The 22,556-nt window shown below is 40.7% G+C and overlaps 1 protein-coding gene across 15 annotated transcripts in view; it reads right to left on the bottom strand.

Moving 5' to 3' along the window:
* PTPRK (protein tyrosine phosphatase receptor type K) overlaps positions 1 to 21,398 on the bottom strand; it is a 384,844-nt gene extending 363,446 nt beyond the window's left edge. For all 15 annotated transcript variants that reach the window (XM_072333871.1, XM_072333868.1, XM_072333872.1 and 12 more), the window contains exon 1: positions 21,194 to 21,398. In XM_072333871.1, the coding sequence (XP_072189972.1) occupies positions 21,194 to 21,308 (115 nt within the window). In that variant the 5' untranslated portion in view covers positions 21,309 to 21,398. The remainder of the gene's footprint in view (positions 1 to 21,193) is intronic.
* Positions 21,399 to 22,556: the final 1,158 nt, after the last annotated feature.

Consider the following 22,556-nt stretch of genomic DNA (forward strand, 5'->3'; position numbering starts at 1 on the left):
TGGAAAGCTTTAGCCAAGCTGTGAGTTGCCCTCCCACGAGTCCCCAGAAAGTGCTATAAAAACAGCTCCAAATTATACATTATCGATAGCCACATGACAGAGTCTAATTTGCAGATGATTATCCCAGAAATATGCAGCAATGTAGACCCCCGAATAAAAGGATTTAAACTTACCAACATGAAAAGCAACACTTTGTTTACATGTGCTTTATCATCTTCTGCTTTCATTTCTGCTTGCATTTGCAAGAGCAATTAGAATAAATGCCCAAGAATTAGGAAACTTTATGTTTGGGTTGTTATTTTGTTGTTTTGTTTTTTTTTTTTTTTTTAAATAAAATATGCAGAAAACAAGTAAAAATTTTATATGGAGATGCATACATTTACTTTATTGTTGACTTTTAAAGTAACCTTGGTTTCATGTAAAAGTGTGAAGACGCATTTAATTCACAAACATTCTGAAGAAAGAGGAAGGTATAGCTTCAGTGAAAATGGATATAATAACCTCTTGCAGTATCTCTTAGGCAATGCCTGGAAGATTTCTCATTTAATTAAGGCATTCATAGAATCACAAAGGGGGAAAATATAGCACCACTCTTCCTGAAGGTAAGGTGATTTTTTTTAAGATATTTAGTCTACCAGCAGCAAACTATCCATAAAACTGCTGCTTCCCATATTAGGAACTTACACCAACCTTGCACCAATCTTGCCTGAAAACAGAAATATTCACACTTCTCATTTTTCCCCCTCCTCCTTCAGCTAGGAGTACACAATATCCATAGCACATACAGCTCCACAGTGAACTGCGATTTCAGCGTACCACTTGACAATGAAGAAAGCCCCAAGGCCCATATTTGTAAGAATAAAACAGATCATACTAATCTGACTCTAGGAATTTAAAGACTGGTATCATATTGCATCCAGCTACCCACTTGAACATAATTTCTCCTCAGGTTTTTCTTCCTACATGAAGTGCCAGCAGTGTTAATCAACTCATTCAAGCAGCACACATTGCCACTGCAGAGAGCAAGGAAAAAGCTCCAGATCCTGCACATAGCACTCTTAAATATACGAAACCACACATAATTTAATTTAATTAGTTCCGACATTCTTCTAAACAAACCAGTTTCCACTAGCAACTTGGAAGCCTATACACAGCATTCAATGTCATTTTACACAGTCTGAAAAGCTTGAGAATTTCTGCTTCATTCAAAATAGTTAACCAAAAATGAGAAGCTTTAACCGGAAACCACAGAAATTATTCTAACTGCTTTGGGTCATCCTGAAGTATTCTCTGAACAGAGTTTAACATTTCTAAGCACAACCAATGAAAAAGGAATAAGCAAGGAATACCCTCAATAGCTGAAGCATTTCCCCAGAAATTCCAGAGAACTGTAGGAGTTTCAAGTATGCTCAGCAAGATGCAACACTGCCAGTACTTGAAAATGGGATTCAAAGCTCTATGCAAAAAAATGCTGTTTTTTATTTATTTACTTATTTTTAAAGAAAAATCTCCCAGCTTCGTTCTTGGGCTTCTCATTCTTTTCTAATTGCTGCAATGACAAAGCCCTCAAAGATCAAACCTATGCAGCCTGGGCCTGAATGCATTTTTGATGGATTTGCCCCAAATATGGTAAATATGATAAATATGGCAATTATTTGCAGTGTTCACAACATTAATAGTGATCTTCACATTCACTGAGCATCCCATTGCAGAAAGCATCTTAATGAATACCACAAAGGAATTTTGTATCAGCTAAAATAATAGATTAAGACTTCTCCTTTGCTTAATCTTCCAGTTAAGCACGAAGCAACACATTAAGCAGTCAAAATTACTTATTTGCACATTAAAACTTTGCATTGAATCCACACTAAATTGTCTATATGGTGTAAAATTTTGTACTGATCACATCTGAAATGCTGAAGCTTTGGTTGCTCTAGGAACAGCTCACAGTTTTGGTATAAGGACAGTATTTTTAGGATTGCAGAACAGAAGTTGAATGCTTCCACTTGAGAAAAAAAAAAATACATTGTGAAATAATTACTAGTATTAGCTATGATTCCAATTAGCAAAGGGTAACGAGCTAGTGACTGAAGTCATCAGGCAGCTAAGCAAGAAATTACTACCTTGTAAAATACCAAATCCATGGTTAAGCCTAACAGTGGGAATGAAAGGGGCTTCCTTTATATTAAAAGTATATATCCAAATACACACACTATACTTGTTGAACAGAACTGCCTGTTGTAAACTCTAATGTTGCAAAAATCACTCAATTTACCATAAATTAAAACCAATAAAGACAAGTTGATTTGTATTCCAAATCTTACATATTTATTTAATATATTAACCCCAAAAGCTTTGAAAACATGAACAAAGTTTGTTTTTCATATATTAGTATACATCATATAAAATTCACACAAAGGTGCTATTTTATGGGTTATTTAGTGAAGGGATTGGGAGAGGGGGAACGTTTTCTTTAGTAAGCAGCAATGCATTTCTTGATTTTATTATTATTTATTACTAAGAGAAGGTTTCCTATAACAACTTCAGAGCAGAGCTTCAAGGAGACAACATGCTAATCTCTTCCAGAATCTGCCAACACAATGCACTCAATGCTCTGACTCCCACTGGATTTGGTTAAAGCAGCCAGCGGAGTTAATTCCTCTCCTTAGCAGGAAAAAGGTGGTTGGGGGGAGGTCACAGCCCTGCACACTACTTGTGACCATCTACAGCAGAAGCCAGGCTGCAAACTGGAGGAGAGGACCAGTGTCCCTCCCTGAGATCCATGGTCAGGCTTTGCTGGGGCTTACCAGAGCAGGCAGTCTAGGATGCCAGCTTCTCAAATTGCCACAAACAAAATCATTAGAGCCCTGCAATGACTTATTTGTCTGAATTACTTCTGAGGCTGTAGCCCTATCAAGTTTTCTGAACAAATGTACAGTGAAGACACAAGGTACTGCTGATGATACAGCTGAACCCATACCTTTAGTTAAACTGCTGCTCTGTTGATTATGTGCCTTCATACACAGTTCCTAGATATCCTGAAGAGCAGCCTTGTCCTGAAAGCTGTACAGCCTACACAGCTCAACATGAATAAGCAAAATGTATCAAGTTCATTTCTCTTCTGACGTAAGGTAGTCAGATAATGCTAAAATTGTACCTCCCTGATCAACTGAGTAGGAAGTTTCAACAGTGCTTTCAGATGCTTCCCAACAGGCAAAGATAGAGAGAGGAAAAAAATAAAAAAAAAAGGATCTCAATTTAAACAGTGACTTGAGGTTTAAGATTCAGCCCTTCTTTGCTTTGCTGGATGCATACACTATCATGTAGATTGACATCTCAGCAAAATGCATTATGTGTGCCCTAGGATGACATATTGGACACAATGAAAATTAGTCGAATCAACTCTAAAGACATATGTTTTACTTTGAAAAAACTCGTGTAGCCACTTTTTAATCCAATTTAGCTAATCCACTCCTAAGGTGAATTACACTAAACTGAATTTTAATGTCATTTTAATACTGAATGAAAGCAACCCACACATAAGTTTAACATGATTTAACTAAACTACTTTAAATTCATTTTTAATTTGAATTAGTTACCCTTATTGTTACACACACACAAGTGACCTTCACCTACGCTTTGAAAAAAGGCCACATCAAATAGAGAAGCTGGATCTGGCAAGATGGGATGTCTCTACAGACACTGCTGCACCAGGAAGAAGACTGCAGGAAAGGCAGCTTCTCACCTCTTGAAAAAGCCAAGGATTAAACTAGTGTTACAGCTTTCACCTCAACAAGTATTATTGAATACAACTGAAAGACACTTTTTTTTTGTGGAACTGTGGAAATCATATGGAAATACTTGGGGATGGATATCCTCTTCCTAACTCGCTTGCTAAAGAACAGAGGCAAGCAGTTCAACTTTGAATTCCAGTTGCCTTTGTGCTCAGCTTGCAGAGCAACAGAAGCTTGTGAATGACTGCCTAATTAACAATTTTAAGAAAAACAAAGTAAATTGAAATAGAATTTAAAGAAGTACTTCTGCCTACCCATTCCCTTCTGCAGCAAAACTTTCCTGAAATCTCTTTAATAACATGCTAGCAAGGGTTGTATCTCTTAATCTAAAAAAGAAAATCCTGTTTCACTGTTCAGAGAAAGAGTAAAGGTTACAAAGATTATGAAAAATAAAATCCCTCTGCTTGGAGCAAAGACCAATAAGCCATTTTGCCAAGGTGTAAAGTTTTCAGCCTGTGTCAGCCTGTTCTCACAGTCACAAAACAGTAGACTACAACTCTACCAGAATCAAGTATGTGTTTCTAAGCCACCTCTAAAGGCTGTCCAGGCCAAACACCTTCTCAAAGCAGGGCTGTCACTATCACATCAGTGATCATGGCTTTGTCTAAGACTTGAAATTCTCCAAGCACAGAGATCCCTGGGGAAGCATGCTCTACACTATCACCCTTCACAAGGGATTTTTCATAGCATCAAATCTGAGTCTTGCAAACTAACATTTGTGGCAACTGGCCCTTGCTGTATTGTTTGCTGCTATCAAAACAGTTCACCTCTGCCATTTTCCTAACTGCCCTTTGAGAGTTTTTTTTAAGGTCAACCATCCCTCATTAATTAATCATCATTAAGATCATCCATCTCTTTATCTTTAGAAAACTAAAACAAGGTAGCTCTCACAAGTGACACCATCCAGGTCCATCACACCAGCCCTTCTCTCATCACCTTCTCAACACCCCCATTTTCTCACAATCTTCTTGACCAGGGAGGAGGAGAAAGCCTCAATACCCACTAAAACAGTTCACCACTACTGAGCAGAGGGGCCAACAGCTTTCCCCAGTGTGCTGTCTACACCCCTCCCAGTGCATTGCAGTATGCCATCCACTTCATTCACAAAAGAACCTAGCCTGTCAGTCAGGTACCTATAGCACTTTTTGGCAGGGTTGCTGGTCAGTGACTGTTCAGCCTGTATCCAGGCACAAGTTATTCCTCCTGCTAAGAGGAAGAGTCATCACAGCTCCCTTGGTTAACCCTGACATTTCAAAAATGGTCAATCCCTGTCAGAAACAGTTAGGAGCACTGGTCATCCTCCATTACAAAACTGGCATCAAGAATGAAAGGGTATGGGTCTCCCTATTTCCCCAAAGTACAACTGAATGTCTCACCTACAACTGTTCTGTAAGATCACTAATACTGGCAGTAGACCATAAACTGACATGCCAACAAACAAACTTAAAGAAAAAGGCAAATGGGGAAAAAAAAAAAAAAAAAAAAAGCAGAAAAAAAAGCACCAGTTTTCAGTTTATATGTATTTCTAACCAGATTCTCATGTATGAACCATAAGAAAATGTTGAATAAAAGCTGGCTTGAAGTCAATTTCTGAAGGCATTCTGCATGCAATGTGTCAAAGGAACGCATTCTTAAGGAATTAGAATGAGTTTTAAGGAAAACTAAACATAAGCACACACCTCCCTTTAATGATAAGATCTCCTTAGCAATAAGCAGAAACTGTATCATGCATTTTTTTTCCAGCAGAGAACAGAGACTACAGAAAGTTTTCACTTGCCTCCTCCCCAAGAGAGATCTGACTTTTCAAACTTTTTCTTCCAGAAGCTGTCAAAATGACAAAGGCAGAAAGAACTGTTTCATATGTCAATAATGACACCCATCTTTCACTGTTTAAGCAGAAACCTGATATGCCTGTTACTTACTGTGTAAGAAACAGGATTAAATAGGAGGAGAATGGAACACGTCATATTTTGTTTTGTTAATGTTGCAAAGCATTTGATAGTTTTGGTGCTAAGTTTAGCGTATGATCTGCTGAAGTAAAATGGTCAAATGACCTCAGAAGAATCTATCTGACAACAGAGCATTAGACTCTGAGAGCCAAGGCTATTTACTATGCATGTGGTATAAGATCAACCCCTCAGTATGGAGAATGCCTGTTCATCTTCTTTCGAAATCAGATTTTCCTCATTCTGTGTGATATTAATCTCCATGGGGGTGGACACCTCCGTGAAGGTGCAATGGTTCATCTCCCAGTTCTGGTCAATTCTTGTTTTAATCTCATTTCCAGATCAGAGTCTCCATGCATAGTGAGATATTAATCTCTATAGGGGCAGACATCTCAGCTGGCCCTAGCGCACAGCTCCCTCTCTTCCGGTCAATTCTTATTTTCATTCTAATTTCCTGTAATTTATATTCCTCTTTCAAGTTTAATATATTCTGCTTCACTCTTCTTAACAAGTCCCTCTCCCTCCTCCACTTCTTCACAAAGATTTTCACAGGAAAACTACTGATTTTGTCCCTTTCAGCCATCATCATTTTCCTCAAAATTCTTGCAGTACAGACTGTGTTGATGGCAGTAACACCTATTTGCAGATGTACTGCAAATGCTTACTTTATTAGGGATTAATTTTCTCATCAAGGCTTAATTTTGTGCAGTTCTCTTCATACAAATTTTCATTCACCTGTTTCAGGACAGGATAGTCACACAGTCAGGTAACAGACCAGAAGTCAGAACACACAGAATGGAAATATAATGCCTTGACATGCACTTTCTCGTCAACAGTAAAGTCTCTGGGCACGTAGTCCTACCTCTGCAAAACAAGGGCTGCAGTACAAGCATTCCTCACATAGCCAGTGTGAGACTGAAGGATTTCAGGCCTCTCCAACACTAGTCTCATAAGGGACAGCAGAATCTCAAGGGAGAAAAACAGAACCAGAGATCTGAAGGCTGCGTTATGTCTGGCCTCAAACATTTTAAGACTGTATCTCTTCACTTTTCCCACTGAATACAGAACACTGCACGAGTATTTAATTTCACTATCTAAATGAGCTTCCAATTTTCCCTGCAAGGTTTGCTCCTCAGCCTTGAACACATCAGCACTTCCACTTTACCCAATTAATGCATATGCATCACTAACTCTCCTTTCATCACCACTTGAAAAACCCAACAGCCAAATGGTTAAATTCAAAGCACATATGGATGCATGGTTGTAGAAAAGGCAAGAGACATTATTTCAGAAATTCTACAGCTCTTTAAGAGCCCTCTCCAATTATTTTTGGTCTCACTGACTTTTATATACTCTCTCGCAGAAAGTCCTCCTAATGTCCTACCTAATCAACATTAACAAGCTATACCTAAGTTAGCAATATAAATGAAAACAGCAGGAAAAAGTGAACAGCCTTCATTTGCGAAGCATCAGTTTCTCAAAGCAGTTCTTGCACACATAAACAAGACCCCTTCATTCAAAAAAGAGCAAGACAAAGGCTCTGCTTCTGAAGTCTACTGACACTTCACAGGAAAGGTCAGTTGGAGTTAATGAACTATACACCACGAGAACTCTAGGAACACAACATTTTTGCCCCCGCAAAACTTCCAGTACAAAGCAGATCCATTCTGCCCATAGGAAAAGACTATCTAATCTGAAATAACTTGCACACTCAATGATTCTGAGGTCCTCCTGTCTCCCAGCACTGTCAGCTTCACCACCAGCATCAACTGCACCCAATTACTAGCCAGGGTGAATCCAGCCCATCTTTCTAAGAAGCATCAAAACAGAACTGCCCTGACAAATTCTGTCACAGATAAAACTGCCCAGATCCTTCTGTCTTCTTTCTGTTGCAGCCTGTAAAGGCTCAAGAGCAAAAAGGCACTGCAAACAACCCTACCCAAGCAACCTTGTTCTGTCTCTGGAAAATGTTTTCATAAATGTTTCCATTCACAGGCAATCAAGTTAAAAGCTTATATTTAAAAAAAGGAATTTACCCACTTACTCGAATGTGCACATTTTGAGAGTCTTCCATTCAAAACTTTTAGCAACCCAAGTTGTATCACAGTTCACAACTTTTATCCAAGTTTTGATGTCCACTTAAATATACTGTGCATTTACTTTCTTGTACACTGATCTTATGACCATCTGCTAGGCTACTATCTTCTGTAATACATTAGCCAGTTTTCAAACACTGACAATTTCTCCATTAGCAGTATCTTTTCTTCCTATTATGCTTCATCTCCTGGTGTTATAGCCTTTCATCATATCAGAATCTGTAAACAGTGTCTGAGAACAAACTACTCTGTCTTCGGTGAACTGATCAATCACATATAAAAGAAACCATAGTACTCCCAGGAGGCTCAGAATATTTATATATTTTAACAGCTATAAACACATTCCTCCAACAGCCACTGATTCCATTTATGAGCCATACATCAATTACTAAACATTTATACAGAAGATGCAATCATTTGTAGTTTATCTAATACACTGCTAAAGGCAAATCCTCTCAATTAAACTTCAGACAGAAATTTTCAGTTTGTACAACTCATTCATTACAACATTATTGTTCTTAATGTTGTTTAAAAAAAAAAAAAAAAGTTTTTTTTTTAAAAAAAGAGGTTCTGAACCTCAAAAGTATAAAGAAATAGGAAATACCAGCTTCCTTTGGCCTAAATATAGCCGAAGTAATCCTTTATATAGAAAGGCTCCATTTTGCTTAAACAGTCAGGCCACACACTTGTTTTTCTTTCTTAATTCTTCAATAGAAACACAAACAAATGTAACTTCAATCAGATGCTTGATTACTGTATCTGGGATAATGTAAACAAATAGATGAGAAAAGATGGTAAAGAAAGGCATGAATGGTCCGGTGACAAGGACAGTTGTCTCTGATGAAGAAATTCTCAGAAAAGACTCAGAGAGCAAAGAGGAGTCATTTTCACCTGCATACCTCCCTGACAAGCTCTTTTTAATACAGTAAACTGGAGGGCAAAGATACTGAAATTTGGGAGTTTAAAAAACCACCAGGAAAATAAAGGCTGACCAGAAGAAAGGAAGAACTGGGGAGATATCCAAGAACATTACCAAAGGCCCCTGACTTGCGGCTGGGAGCCTGAAAAATGAGGTCTTGGGTAAGAAAGTATAGTCCTACATGCAACCACATTTTGTTTGTTTTTCTGTTCTGTTTAACCTGGCAATAGAATCAACACATGGCATGACCAGAAAGGTTTGGAATTTTCCTTTTACAGATAAAACAAGAGTTATTCCTACAGAATCAAAAACAAGAGAGCAGCATGGACTTGAATTCCTTTGGTTCTCATTCCACTTTCTACATAACACTATTGAAGAAACTTCAAAACTTAGACGTTTGCAATAGATTTGCAACTGCCACTTTTAAAACTGCACTTCCTTCTTCGGACCTTGCACTTTACTACCACAGCTACAAGACTGCTACCAGCCCAGGACTCCTTCCTCAGCCGTAAGGTAAGCACTGCTATAACTCAGAGCAATACAGAAGAGGATTTGGAATCTTCATGGCTTAAGATTTTCATTATTTTTTTTTTAAACAGCTGTGATCCCAGGAACCTTTATTTTTCCCCTCCAAATAGAAGAGCAGTTGCTCTTCCCTAGGCTGAAATCCACTAAAAATAATTATTTTGGTTACAACATTCTGATGAAGAAGAGTAATGTATTTATACCTCTCCTTAAAGCAAAGATTTTAATATGTTTCTCCACTTTTCAAAGTGGTATTCAGGCCATGAAATTGTAAAAAATGATTTTTCACCACAGTTCTTTTACAAGCACTACCCATGCAGTGCCAACAGAACAGCATTCAGCTCAAACTTTAGAAGTCCATTATGCATCAACATCAGCACTGCAGTCACACCTCAAAGGCGAATCAAATTTTGACTTCATTTTGGAGACAACTAAACATTAACCAGCTTCATTCACTCGTTCTTGTAGCCTCCAGGGACTAATACACAAACTAATTAAATTTGAGCATTTTCTTTGGCATTTGCTTCATTTCCTAGTTGCCTAACGTTTTCACACTTAAGCTAACAATACAAATGCTCCATATCCAAGTGCAGGATTTTTTTCATTCACACATTCACTTCCATTAAACAGATTTTTTTTCTAATTCTCTTAGCATCACAGAATAAGACTGCATAATAATAATAATAGTAGTAGATTAATTAAGAATTATTTCACGTGGTAGCAAGTGAAGAAAATGTGTTTTAAGAGATATATGACCAAAATGCTTTCACAAAACTCAAACTAATACCCATTTTCACTTCTGCGTTCAAGGAAGCAGACAGAAGTGTTTATAGTTAGCATCTGGATACCATCACTACACAAAACTATCCAACAGATTATTCTGGTATTTTAAAGGTCTACAAATGCCATTATTAATCACAAATGCTACTCTTTCAGGTTCACAGCCTCATCATATAACCCATAAAAAGAAAAAAAAAAAAGAAAAAAAAAAAAAAAAAGCTTAAGATTTTCATATACATGGTTTCTGTCAATTTGAAAGTAGTACACTAACTCCCCTCTTCAGGATGCTCATAAAGAACATCTGTGCAGCCTCTCTCAGTGAGAATATAATCTTGCCCTTCCCAAATGCTGATCACTTCATGCAACTCCTTGTTCAACAGTTGACAGAAACGCCAATAAATCAACATAAGAGTTGCACATTCAAAGCATAAACTCAAAGAAATTCAGATAAGTGAGCCAAAGGGAACAACATACATCCCCCAAAAAAGCTGTTTTGTACAGCTAAATTCAGCATGTTTAGAACAACCCATAAACTGAGCCTGACAGCTAACTGCTGTTGCACAGGCAGAGGGTACATACGAGGGAGAGGAGCTCACTCATCCCTAGAAATAACTGCAGACCTGGAAGCACCTCATGGCGTAAACATGACTCAGACAGAGCTGTTAGCCTGCCCTGTAGTACTTCACCAAACCAGTACACAGGGATTTCAAAGGAACGTTTCAAAGCAAACAAGGGAAAAATAAGTTCTGAGAATAACACACCCCCTAAGAACACAACCTCTTTTACTCATGCAAGACATATCAAAGAATGAAAACTACCTTTATAAAAAATAAAATACTAAAGCTAAACAGCATCTGAACTCAGTAACTGGTGACAGAACTGTTTTCAAAATACTAAATTAATATTAAAAGAAAAGAAAAGCAATTTGACAATTTCTCACCACCAGGTTTCAGCTGACTCACAAGTAGAAAAATTAACTTAATACTGGATTACATGTTACACCCATCCATTCAGCCTGTGTTTACCAGGGAAATCACATTCTCTTTCATCACTTAGCTTTGTTTCAACTGACATAGAAATCCAGCATTACATACTGAAGGTTTCACCCTCACCTGGAAATAGGCTGTCCTTATTGCACACTTATATATGCACACACATTACATATTTATGTATGTATGGAGCAGGGATACTAAAGCATGAGGGTTGAGACATGTTACTAATTTGTCATTTTATTTGAAAGGGGAGGTAGGAAGGAAAGTGAGAGCCAGCCCACAGAGACTTACAAACGCAAGAAACTTAATGTAAATAGACCTTTGCACTAAGGAAGGCCTCACACACCAAGCATTCATATGCTGAAGAGCTCGCAAGCCTGTGGAATAAGCTAGCAATTTTCAGTACTTTCACAAGTTAGGTCATGATGGATTGATTGTAAAAGCTAACTCCAAAAATGAATATTTGTGTGGCTTTTTTGAATTAAATAAGGCAAAGACTGAAAAGAGCACTTTATGACATTTTTGTTGTGAAAAAAAGAACGTCTCTCATCGGGAATTTTCAAGCCTGAAAAACAGAAAGCAAGAATATACTGTCACGTGAACAGAGAGACACAGGGAAACAGCTAAAAGGAGGGGCACATACAAGCACGTTGAAAGATCTAAGGGTGCTTATACTCATTAATCATTTTTCAGTAAGGAACTGTATACACCTCACTTCCCTTCAATTATAGCACAAAAAGACACGACATTCCAGCAAAAAGCAAGGAAAGTCCAGGATACTAAACAGAAAAAAATAAATAAATGGGGGAGGAGAAGAGCAGTGGGAACAGAAGAATCCAATACTATTTTCTCCAGGAAGGTGGAGAAAAGGTTAGGGGATTACTGGATTTGATTTTTTTGTTGTTGTTTATTATTCTTTAACCCAATATTATTACCACCTCTGTAAAACATCAGATGAAAAGCAGAGAAGTTAATACACCAATGTCTTGATCTGTTTACTCATTGTCTACCTAAAGCATACACAACATTTGGATTTCAGCACGCTTATCTGAGAGAGAACAGAAGAAATCTCTTCCACAAATATAAAAGCATGTCTTCAAAGGAATGAGAAGTTGAACAAAATATAAAACTGCCTTTGGTATTTTGGATTAGTAGGTTTTAGCAATTTGTGCATTCTAAGTACTGTGACGGCAGTCAGCACTGATAACTTATCTTTGCTTCATGAAGCCATGAACTCTGCTAAATTTCTTCAGTGTTTTCATGTTTGATAAGCGCCTTTGTACACACAGTGAACAGGCAAGTGGGTAACACAAGGAGAACCAAGACACTGACACATTTTGATCTTACTCCAGCATGGCACACAACTAGAACTGATACAGATACAATGAAGCAATGAAGTAGCAAGTTGGAGTATTTTTCTAACAAGTATCTACAGGGCAAGTCTCAGGCAGGCCTTTAATTTTTTGCTGTAGCAAAGATAAAAACAGATTCAGATTTTCAACATAGTCTTCCTTATTACTTATAGCCTTAAATAGCAACAGGTATTCTAACACATGCTAGGATAGGATTCACAAATAAAGACATAAATACAAGTTGTATTTGGAAATACAGAAAAAGAAAAAAAAGTCAAGATTTAAAGAAGTCAATTATCCACTCCAAATTTTCATTCTGAGCTGTTTAGCACTTACTTCAACTGCATCGACATTTGTTCCTCATAACACTTCTTTCTTCTAGTTAATATTCATCAGTCACTTTTACTGGTACAGAACGAGTGTTTATACATAAAAGAAGGCGTACAACTCCACCTCAGTATAAATATAGCAACCAGTGTGTAATAATTAGCATGAACAAGCCAAAATTTAATTGCATTAAAACTCACTTTCGAAGCATATACAGCAGTGCCTCATAACTCAGTTGAATTAAGATCCTTATGTGGTAGTTGAGAAATGGCTTCTTTTGCCACCCAATTAATGTATGTAATCACATCTTTTTCATAAATGGTAGCAGAAGTAAATGACATTCTGGCAAACTGAAGGGTGCAATCTTTCGCACACTGGCTAACAAAAATAACCTCACATTATTCATAGCGTGGAATACAGAACTCAATCTTCACGGCACCAATCCTCAAGAAACTAATTTCTCAAGTTCTTTTTTGAAATTTCTTGAATCTCTTACTGAAGCACATACTTGGTACATTACCATAATCAGCAAACAATTCCAAATATGTACCGTTTTCTTAGACAGAAGAAATGCCCAGTGAATCAATGCACAAACACACAGTACTTCCTGCCTTAAAGCAAGCCTTTACATGTTGATGCATGTTGCTAGAGAAATACTATTTTTTTTTTTTTTCTCTTCTTCTTTTTTTCTGGACTATTAGAGAAGAAATTTTTCTTCAGGCTTCATCCACACCTAAAACTCTTCTTTTGTTGTTGATTTTGTTCCTGTTTTGCATCCCTTACATTAGGCAGTGTTTTGAAGAACACACACGAACATACTAACAAAACCTAGCTATGCCAGAAAAAAATCTTTACATAGTCCTAAGTTTTAAGCTTGCAGGAAAACAAGTTATATCTTATTCTCCTTGACAGCAGTACAAGGTCACCCCATTGCTGGCTGTATGGTTGGCTGTCATTTCAGGGAGGCCCTCCTTCCTTTTGGTATTAGCCAACACTTACTATTTCTATATAAGGGAACTCGGATTTCAGTTAACTGGAGACTACTGTATCACTTATGTGTCATGTTATTACCTCGTAGCAGTTCTCACTGCGATATGGTCATAGAAACAAATCACAAGAGTGGTTTGGGCTGGAAAGGACCTTAAAGACCATCTAGTTCCAACCGCCATCATGCTACACTCCAGAATATACATAGTTACATCTTAAAGATGTTTCAACAAACAGAGCAATTCAAATTCCTGGCCACCAACACAGTGTTTTAAGGTCATGTTCCCCCTGCAGAGACCCAATTCTACAGCCATTTTTCTGTATCAACAACAGAAATTACTTTAATCAAAAACTTTGCAGAACTTTTTATTTGCAGTTCTTCAGATAAAACACACCACAGCTCTGTTTCATTAGTTCATTGTTTTCATATTAATGTAATATATTAGTCCCAATATTTTAAACTGTTTAAAATAAGACAGTGCAAGCGCTGTCAGTCTAAGATTTGGCTGTGACAGCAATCACAAAAGGGATTTGATTAGATTGAATAAATTGTTCCCAAGTGAAATACATGTAGAGATTTGTTAATAAAAACTCCAGCTTTATTGGAAATGATACACCAGTACATAAAGCAAGCATAAAAACTTCTGTTGTTTCAAATTCACTGAATGATACTTAGCTTTTACACCACGACTACCGTATCTTTGAACAAGCAAATGCAGCTCATTTACAGATAAATATATAAGATACACAGTCAACCAAAAGAAGCTTCTTAAAGATGTAAGTATTCCTTATAATGGATTATTGCAAGATTACTTCCACAACTTTAATGGCTATTGAGTAGCTTAATATCCAGAACGACAAAGCAGATTAAAAACAGTCTTTATGCAACAAGCACAGACTACAGATGGCTTCAAATAATATTTTTCCACAGCTTTAAACAATGGAGTATAAAGTCAACTATAGTCAATGCTCACCAGGAAGCAGCACAGGGTAATAGAACTGGTGTTGTTCAGCCTGAAGAAAACACTAGGAAGACCTTACTGCAGTCTTCCAGAATTAAAGGGAGCCTACAGGAAAGATGGGGAGGGACTCTGTCACAAATTCTAAGGACAGAACGAGTGATATCAGCTTTCAGCTTACAGAAAGTAGATTCAAGTTAGACAGTAGGAAGAAATACTTCACTCAGAGGATGGTGAGGTGCTGGAATGTATTGCTCAAAGCAGTTGTAGATGCTCCATCCTTGGAGGCATTAAATGATCCTTAAGCTCCCTTCCAGCCCAAACCAGTCTGAGATTCTATGATTTTTCTGATTTATGAAATCAGGTGCAGCAAAACCCTGCAGCAGTTCTGCAGTAAGCTTAGACAAAGTTCCTTTTGATGTCATCTACCACTCTTGTAACAGTTCCACTCGGCCTGCAGAAATCATGACTATTTTCCCTCTTCCACTGACATCCACATGTGTAATGTGAACTTCTATTTCAAATTATGCACAGCCCCATGCAATCAGAGGAGCTAGAGCCTATCAGGAAAGGACAGGCACTGCCCTTGCTGCCACAGCAGGTCACTAAGAGAGCCCATACAGGGAAAAAGAAGGACAGATTACAGAGGGGAAAAAGTTGAGACTGCAGAACCAGGCTTTAAACCAGTTCCTGCTACACCCCAAACTGGGCGTCACAACATTTTCTAATTCTAGGTTGGTATTATATAGGTGTCATCTCCCCTAAGTCTTGTACTTATTCCACCCTGCTTATCCAAAGATGTGTGTCAAGGAAAGAGACAGAGAGTCCCAGCTGCCCTCATCCAGCCTAATTCCTGGGACTTCAGAAAGAGTATATGGCAGCCTATGCTCTTCTACCTCCTCCTTTCACTTGCTTGGGTAAATGAAGTGCCACACAGCAGGCACAGCCTAGAATCAATGGGACTGAAGGCATGATCGGTTTACTCCAATTCACCCCACTACCACACCTCATTCTCCCATACATCAGATTGATGAGGCTGCACATCTGCAAGTAAGCAAAACTCAACCATCAAAAGGTAACTAATGCCACCCCTCCTCCAAGAACTTGCACATAAAGCTAAATGAACTCACATGCAGGCCGTACAGTGGCCAGATCCAACACTAAGACCCAAGAGCTATTCAAGGGATGGAAACTCCCCCCTCTCTGTGGCAGCAGTAACTTTAATTGGTTTAATGGGATTGAGGATGGTAAAATGAAGCTCCACATCTGAGTGCACACTTCTGGGAGCAGCCCTACAAAGGCGTCTTTCCACTACAGTAATAAATGATGACAGCCAACATCCTATTAGCACACGAAAACACGAGCCCTGTCCTGATTCACTTGGTTATCAGTGCTAAAGTAATTGTTCTGAAGGCTTCCTATTACACAGTCAATGCAAGCTAGGCTGCAAAAGGAAGAGTAGGGATTTCCCCAAAACAGATGCTAATGTGAAACAGAGCTGATGCCTAGTGATATACTCAACTCCTGAGAGATGAGATGACCCAAAGGTTTTCCAGCTAAGGAGGTTATAGACAGGCAATACAAAGACTCCAGTCAATACCCAGACAACACTATTCAACATCTTTGTATTTTAATCAAAATACTGCTAACACATTCACATAAGAGGATAAACTACTTTTATCTCATTTGTATTACAAGCATTTCAGGAAGATGAGAAAAATCTGCAGCATTATGTAGATTAAGTCTCCCAAACACAACACGAGAGGTCCTTCAAGAGCCTTGTTTAGAAGTTCACTCCCTCAAAGAGACTGTCCCCTTTCCCAGAGCACCTGCTGGGAATGCCATAGCCACCTCACAGACCATCATTAAACCATTAGCTCTCATCTATTTAGCAGTGAACCAGATAGTTTCATGAAAGTCTCAGCTCACAACCAGTAGTGGTACAAATATTCAAGGAGGCAAAGCATGTGCCAGGAATGATTATGATATGACTAAGGCCAGAAATCATTATTAAGCACTAGATAAATCCATTGGGCAGCTTTGCCTTAGATACTGTAAGGAACTTAGTAGAACTAGAAAAGGAACAAAAAGCTGATAAGGGATGAAAAATTAGGTGGAACAGTACCTTTAAAACAAACAGCTATAACTGCACTTTTCACACTAGAAAAGGAATAGTTGAGAGAGAGTGGAACACTACAAAATACTGCATGGCATGAAAATAAATTGGGAGCAGTTATTAACCATCTTCTTCAATACAAGAGATGTGAGATATTAAACAAAACTACTGTGTTCAAAATAAACAAAGGACTGTATCTTTTCTGCAGAATATATGGATTACTTTTCACTAAATGATGTGAATGCTCAAAGTGACACAAGTTGAAGATGTTGCTAGGAAAAATTATGGTTCCAAGAAACCACTTAATGACACTGAATACCAACACATTGTCTCTGTGGACAGACAGCAACCAGACAAAGCCACTAACCTTGCCCATATCACTCCTCAGAGTGCCCAGTGTTAGAGACCGGACACTGACCTCTACGGATTTCTTCATCTTTCCCCTTATCTCTTTTTAATACCTAATGTAGATATTAAGTACTTGGAAAACAGTGCTTGGTTCAAGATTTACTGTTTACACAAATTAATCAAGCCCTGCCATGATATTCTCAGACAAAATAGACTAAGCAAGGCTTGTACAGTCTATGTTTTCTGGATGCTTTCAAGTCCATTTTCCCATGAAAGTTCCAACTTCAAAAATTAATACGCACTTTATATTTGTAATAGAGGTGAGCAAGTGGTCTCTCATGGAAGAGTGATGAACATGTAAATGAAAGTAAAACATTTGGGGAGGAGGGGGCGGAAGTGAGAAAATCACTTTTAATTCCACTCATCATCGCTGTAATTTGTCAATACGTTTCAACAGCTTGGTGGAAAAAAAAGCCACTGAGAAGTCTCTTACACATACACGCCTACCTGCACGAGTGCGTCCTGCGTATCACTTGCAAGTTGTAGCACATCCAAAAATAAAGCATGACTGAAGTGACTTTTGTTGTTCTGGCAGTAAAAGGTTAATTTGAGTTTAACCACTTAATAAGGATTTTTAAAGAATTTTAAAGCATGCTTAATTTCTTACACTACACGATTACAAATACAAAAAAGAAATAAAAAACAGATGCGCTTATTGTGATTTGGTATGTGTGTTTCTGTGTAAATATATTAAACCACAAAACCCTTACAAAAAATAATGTTTTCTGCTTCATAATATCAAATTCTCAATATAGTTACGTTTGGTCTTTGGGAGAAATAGTTTACAGTATCAGTGGAAAAAGTGTGTATTGCTAATTGAGAAACATTTACTCTTGTCTGTTCATTTGTAAGTACTCTGAATGAGGGAACGTGAGGAAAAACTACTCAAATCAAGGGCTTGAACTTGTAAAACATACAAACCTCTTTTTTATCCTTAATTACCCCTATGGTCTTAAACACCACACTTAGATAAGTCCAGGTAGGCTGACTCTTTTTTAGGACTTCTATCCTTGGATCTTATGTTTAATAGTAAAAATAAACCCATACACTTTCACAGATACTTTATGAGGCAATGAATGCATTGACAAGCAGGCACCATTTAAAAAAAAAAAAATAAATAAATTACTGAAAACATTTTTTCTCCCAAAATTTGAAAACACTTTAATTGCTAAAAATAATATTAAAAAAATAATAATAAAATAAGCTTAAAATTTTCGAGTTGTGAAAACAAGCTGAACTTGTTCTCTATCGAACTGTAGGAGTCACAGATGAAAGAAGGTGCTATATAAGGAATAGCCAGACTTCAACAAAGTGCACGCTGCCAAAACATTTTGGCCTAGATTCTGACAGGCACGCACCCAAGTTGAGGGGTCAGGGAAAGAAGCAGTGTAAAGCAATGATATACAGCGAGCAGGAAAACACAACACAGTGGATTACCGTTGGGCTCTGGAGGGAGCGAGGGGCAGAGGGAAGCTGTCTGCTTTTCCCTTTTTGAACCCTGGGGGGAAAGACAGTGTTCCAACTGCTTGCAAAGGGGGGGTGGAGGTAGCACAGAAGTGCAATTTTTGAGACAGCAACAAATTACAAGATGCATCTTGTTCCTTCTCCTAACTTGCTGCCACTCCTCCTCTCGCCTTCTGCTTTGCTTTCATGGAATCTGTTAGGAGGGAAAGCAGCTAACCAAGCTCCGGCACGCGCACGCTCCTGAAGGCCAACTTTGTTCTCTGGCATTTGATCAGACCCTGAATAAATACACCAATTTATACAAGGAATTCTGGATTTGGCTGATGTTCACCATTCAACAGTGGTGCAAAGCATCATAAAATGGAAATAAAAATCAAATTAACAGTGAGAGAAAAATATGTGAAAGGTCCAGACAGAATTAATATCTTCATTAATTAACATGAAAAATTAGCACCTTTTAAAACTGTTGCAATTCAGACAGTAGGAATAAAAAGGAAGCTGAAAATGAGACAAGTTCAGGCTAACATGGAAATCCAGGTGCTGTTGCACTAAGGTGGGAAAGCAGGGGAAGACAGTGGGAGGTAGATGCATCACTCCTGCTAAAAGACAAGAGATCACTACAAGGGAAACAGATACTCCTGCGTGCTGTGTGTAGGAATCCTCATAGGCTGCAGTGGGGTCCCCACTGGAATGAATACACAAACCCCGACCTCTGTGCCCTGCATCCACTGATACCGGGGTGGGTGCTGATGTCTAACCAATGGGCAAAAATAACAAAACACAAAACAAAGTGCTTCAGGGTCTTGTTCAGAATGTAGAACAAAAATGGCCTTTGTCACAATTATTAAACCCAGAGCCTTCAAGCCAAGAATAAGTAAGCATTCAGCAGAGCACAGCTCTACATGAAGACACTGAATGTATCCAGTCAGTGTCAGAGTATCACACCTCACTTAAACTGAACACACTGCAAGCATCGACACCTGACAAAGCCACCTCTCCAAACCTTCAAGGAAGTCTGACCTAGTCTGGAATTAATAACCCTCTGACAGCACAACATATCAGTATTTTTGATGCTTGCCAATAGAAACCAGTCTGTAGCTGCTGACAAGCTGCACAAAAACCGTATCTCATGTTTCCTAGATACGATTGTCCAACTCTTTGACAAGCTTCACCTACTCCGGTCAGAGCAACCCCGAGCATTCCTCTCAGCTTACTTAATGCATACCCCAAGGTACAAAGCTGCCTTCTTGTACTCTCAGCTCCAATAAAGGCTATACATGCTACATCTCAGCATAAGATATCACGGAGCACGTAAGTTATCAGAACTTCCCACTCTTCTTCTGCCAGTGTAGAAGCCTGTAGGAAAACCTTTACGTAATTTAACACTAGCCCCACAAATTACAGTAAAGCAAACCACTGCTCTGATTCCAGAGCATTTTGAATGAAGAGACGCTGTCGAAGTTGGCATCTTTCATTTTAGCTGCTCCTAAAACACAGTCGTCCCACAGACAGTGAAGGTCCCTTGCCTGGCAGAAGGTTCTGTAGGTGCTTACGTAACCGCACAGTTCTGATACTCAGACATTAAATTATGGGCACCCAAGGCAGCCGCACAGGAGGGATGTAATCTGCTTGCAGCAGCATCACTTATCTTATTGCTTTAGCACAGTTCTTAATTGACAATGACACATCTCAAACTTCTCAATTAAAAATTAATTGATAGCACCAGGGAAAAAGAAAAAAAAGAAAGAAAAAAAAAAAAAGAAAAAAAAAAAAAAGAAAAAAAATCCCTTACAAAATCTGCTCTTCCAGGTCTCAAGAGCGTGTGTACTTTTATGAGTGGCACCTTTTGAGCTCAAGTTTTCAATTCAATGTCCTGCATTAACAGGTTCCTGATACTTGGCCAATTGATGCACCCGGTGCAAGTACTGTGAAAAAGAACGAAGCACGGAGTTCAGCCAAACCGCCACACTTCGCACCACGAACAAAACCCACGGTCGCACCACAGCTCCAACCGGCACGAACCGAGGAGCCCACCCACCGGCAGCGACAAGGGGCTCAGAGCACAGTTCGGAGCACGGCCCCGCCGCTCCCACCCCGAGCGCCCCCCGCAAAGCCCCGCGGCGGAAAGGAGAAAGGGGCGAAACGTCGGCGGCTTTAAACAAAACAGACGCCGGTCCCGCGTGCTGCCTTCCCTCCCCCTTCTCGCTCTTCTTTTTTTCTTGTTCTTTTTTTTGTTTTTGGAAGGGGGCAGCGGGCGGCAGCGACGCGGGGCGCTGCGAAAAGTTTCGGCGGGGAAGCGGCGCTCCGCGAGCACCGACGCCACCTGGGAGGGTGGGAAGGAGGGAGGGAGGCGGCCGCGGGAGGCGGAGAGGAGAAAGGGAACTCCGCGAGGCGCCCGAGCCCGCCGCGAGACCCACAGAGCCCGGGAACGGGAGACGAACCCGGCACCCCGCACCCCGGGTCCGGCAGCCGCCCGCGGGCGCTACCCCCTCCCGCCCTCACCTGGCCCCGCTCGCTCGCTCACTCACCTGCGGAGAGCTGGGCGCGGGCCGCTCCCGGTAGAGCGGGCGAACCTCCGGCCAGCAGCAGAGCGAGCGCCGCCAACAGCGGCAGCGAGGCCGCGGCGCCGGCCCCCCTGCCCATGCCGACTTGCCGCGAAGTTTCCCAAAGAGGCCCGGGCTGCCCCGGCCCGCGGCGGCGGGCGGAGCTCGCCTCGCCCAGCCCTCCCGCCCGGGAAAGCCCCGTGCCCAGGGCCGCCCGCCCGCCGGGGCAGCCGTCTGCGGCGCGACGGGCGCAGCACCGCGGCAGCACCGGCTCCTCTCGTCCTCCGGAGTTACTTTGCTGCTGGGCGAGCGGGGCGGGAGGGAGGAGCCGAGCGCGCGTCCAACCCCCGCTCCCCGGCACTTGGCACAGGGAATGTGGGACTCCGGCCCGCGGCCCCGGCGCGGGCGTAGCGGCGCCCGGCAGCGCCTCCTGCTGCAGGCGTGTGGGCAGCGCCGGCTCGGCTCGGCTCGGCACGGCTCAGCGAGGCTCTGCCAGGCTCGGCTCGGCACGGCACGGTGCGGCTCAGCGAGGCGCTGCCAGGCTCGGCTCGGCGCTGCCTGGCTCTGCGTGTCCCCCAGCAGCTCGGCGCGGCTCAGCTCGACTCCACTCGGCACGGCGCTTCTGGGCACCGTTCTGCGAGCCCCCCGGGTGGGCACGGCTTCAGGGAAAGGCAGGAGCTGGCGGTGCGGGGGGAACGGGGCAGGGGCGGCGGGTCTGGGAGGTCCCGGGCTCTGTTTGCAAAAGGAAAGTCCGGCAGAGCCGGGTGTGCTTCGCTCGGTGTTCCTCGTTCTAAAACAGCGTTGTGGATCGGGCTGTGAGCGCTGCACTCTGGCCGTCCCCCGGGCAGGCTGTGTCTTCGAGGCGGGATATTTTTTTTTCCCTCCCTTCTCTTTGGCAACACTCGTCAAGCTCGTGGTGCCGGTGAAGTCTCATTGATCGGAATTGAAATTGTAATAAACAGTATTGCTATTTGCACCATTATTCCTGCGCGTAATAAAACCTGACCTTTCCGCCAGATCTGCGTGCAGATATAGGACCGCGAGCCCTGAGCAAGACCTGGGCAGCCCCAGACCTGGGATGTGCCATGCAGTGAGGGCTGCATTCCGTGAAAGCAGCCTGCCTGCTTCTGGACTTTAGGACCCTCAAAAGCATTTGGAGTAACAAATACAAGCACCAGTGCTGAGATTTTTGTTTGATAAAGTACAATTGCCTCCAAATTTTTTTTTTTCTTTTTTTTTTCTTTCTTTCTTTTTTTTTTTTTCTGAGGCAGCAGCTTGTAATTGGAGATGCGATATAACGCTCACAACAGAACCCGAAGCCAGTGGAAACGCACGGATTTTATTGCAA

This window comes from Excalfactoria chinensis, chromosome 3, assembly GCF_039878825.1.
Source record: "Excalfactoria chinensis isolate bCotChi1 chromosome 3, bCotChi1.hap2, whole genome shotgun sequence".
Taxonomy (NCBI): Eukaryota; Metazoa; Chordata; class Aves; order Galliformes; family Phasianidae; genus Excalfactoria; species Excalfactoria chinensis.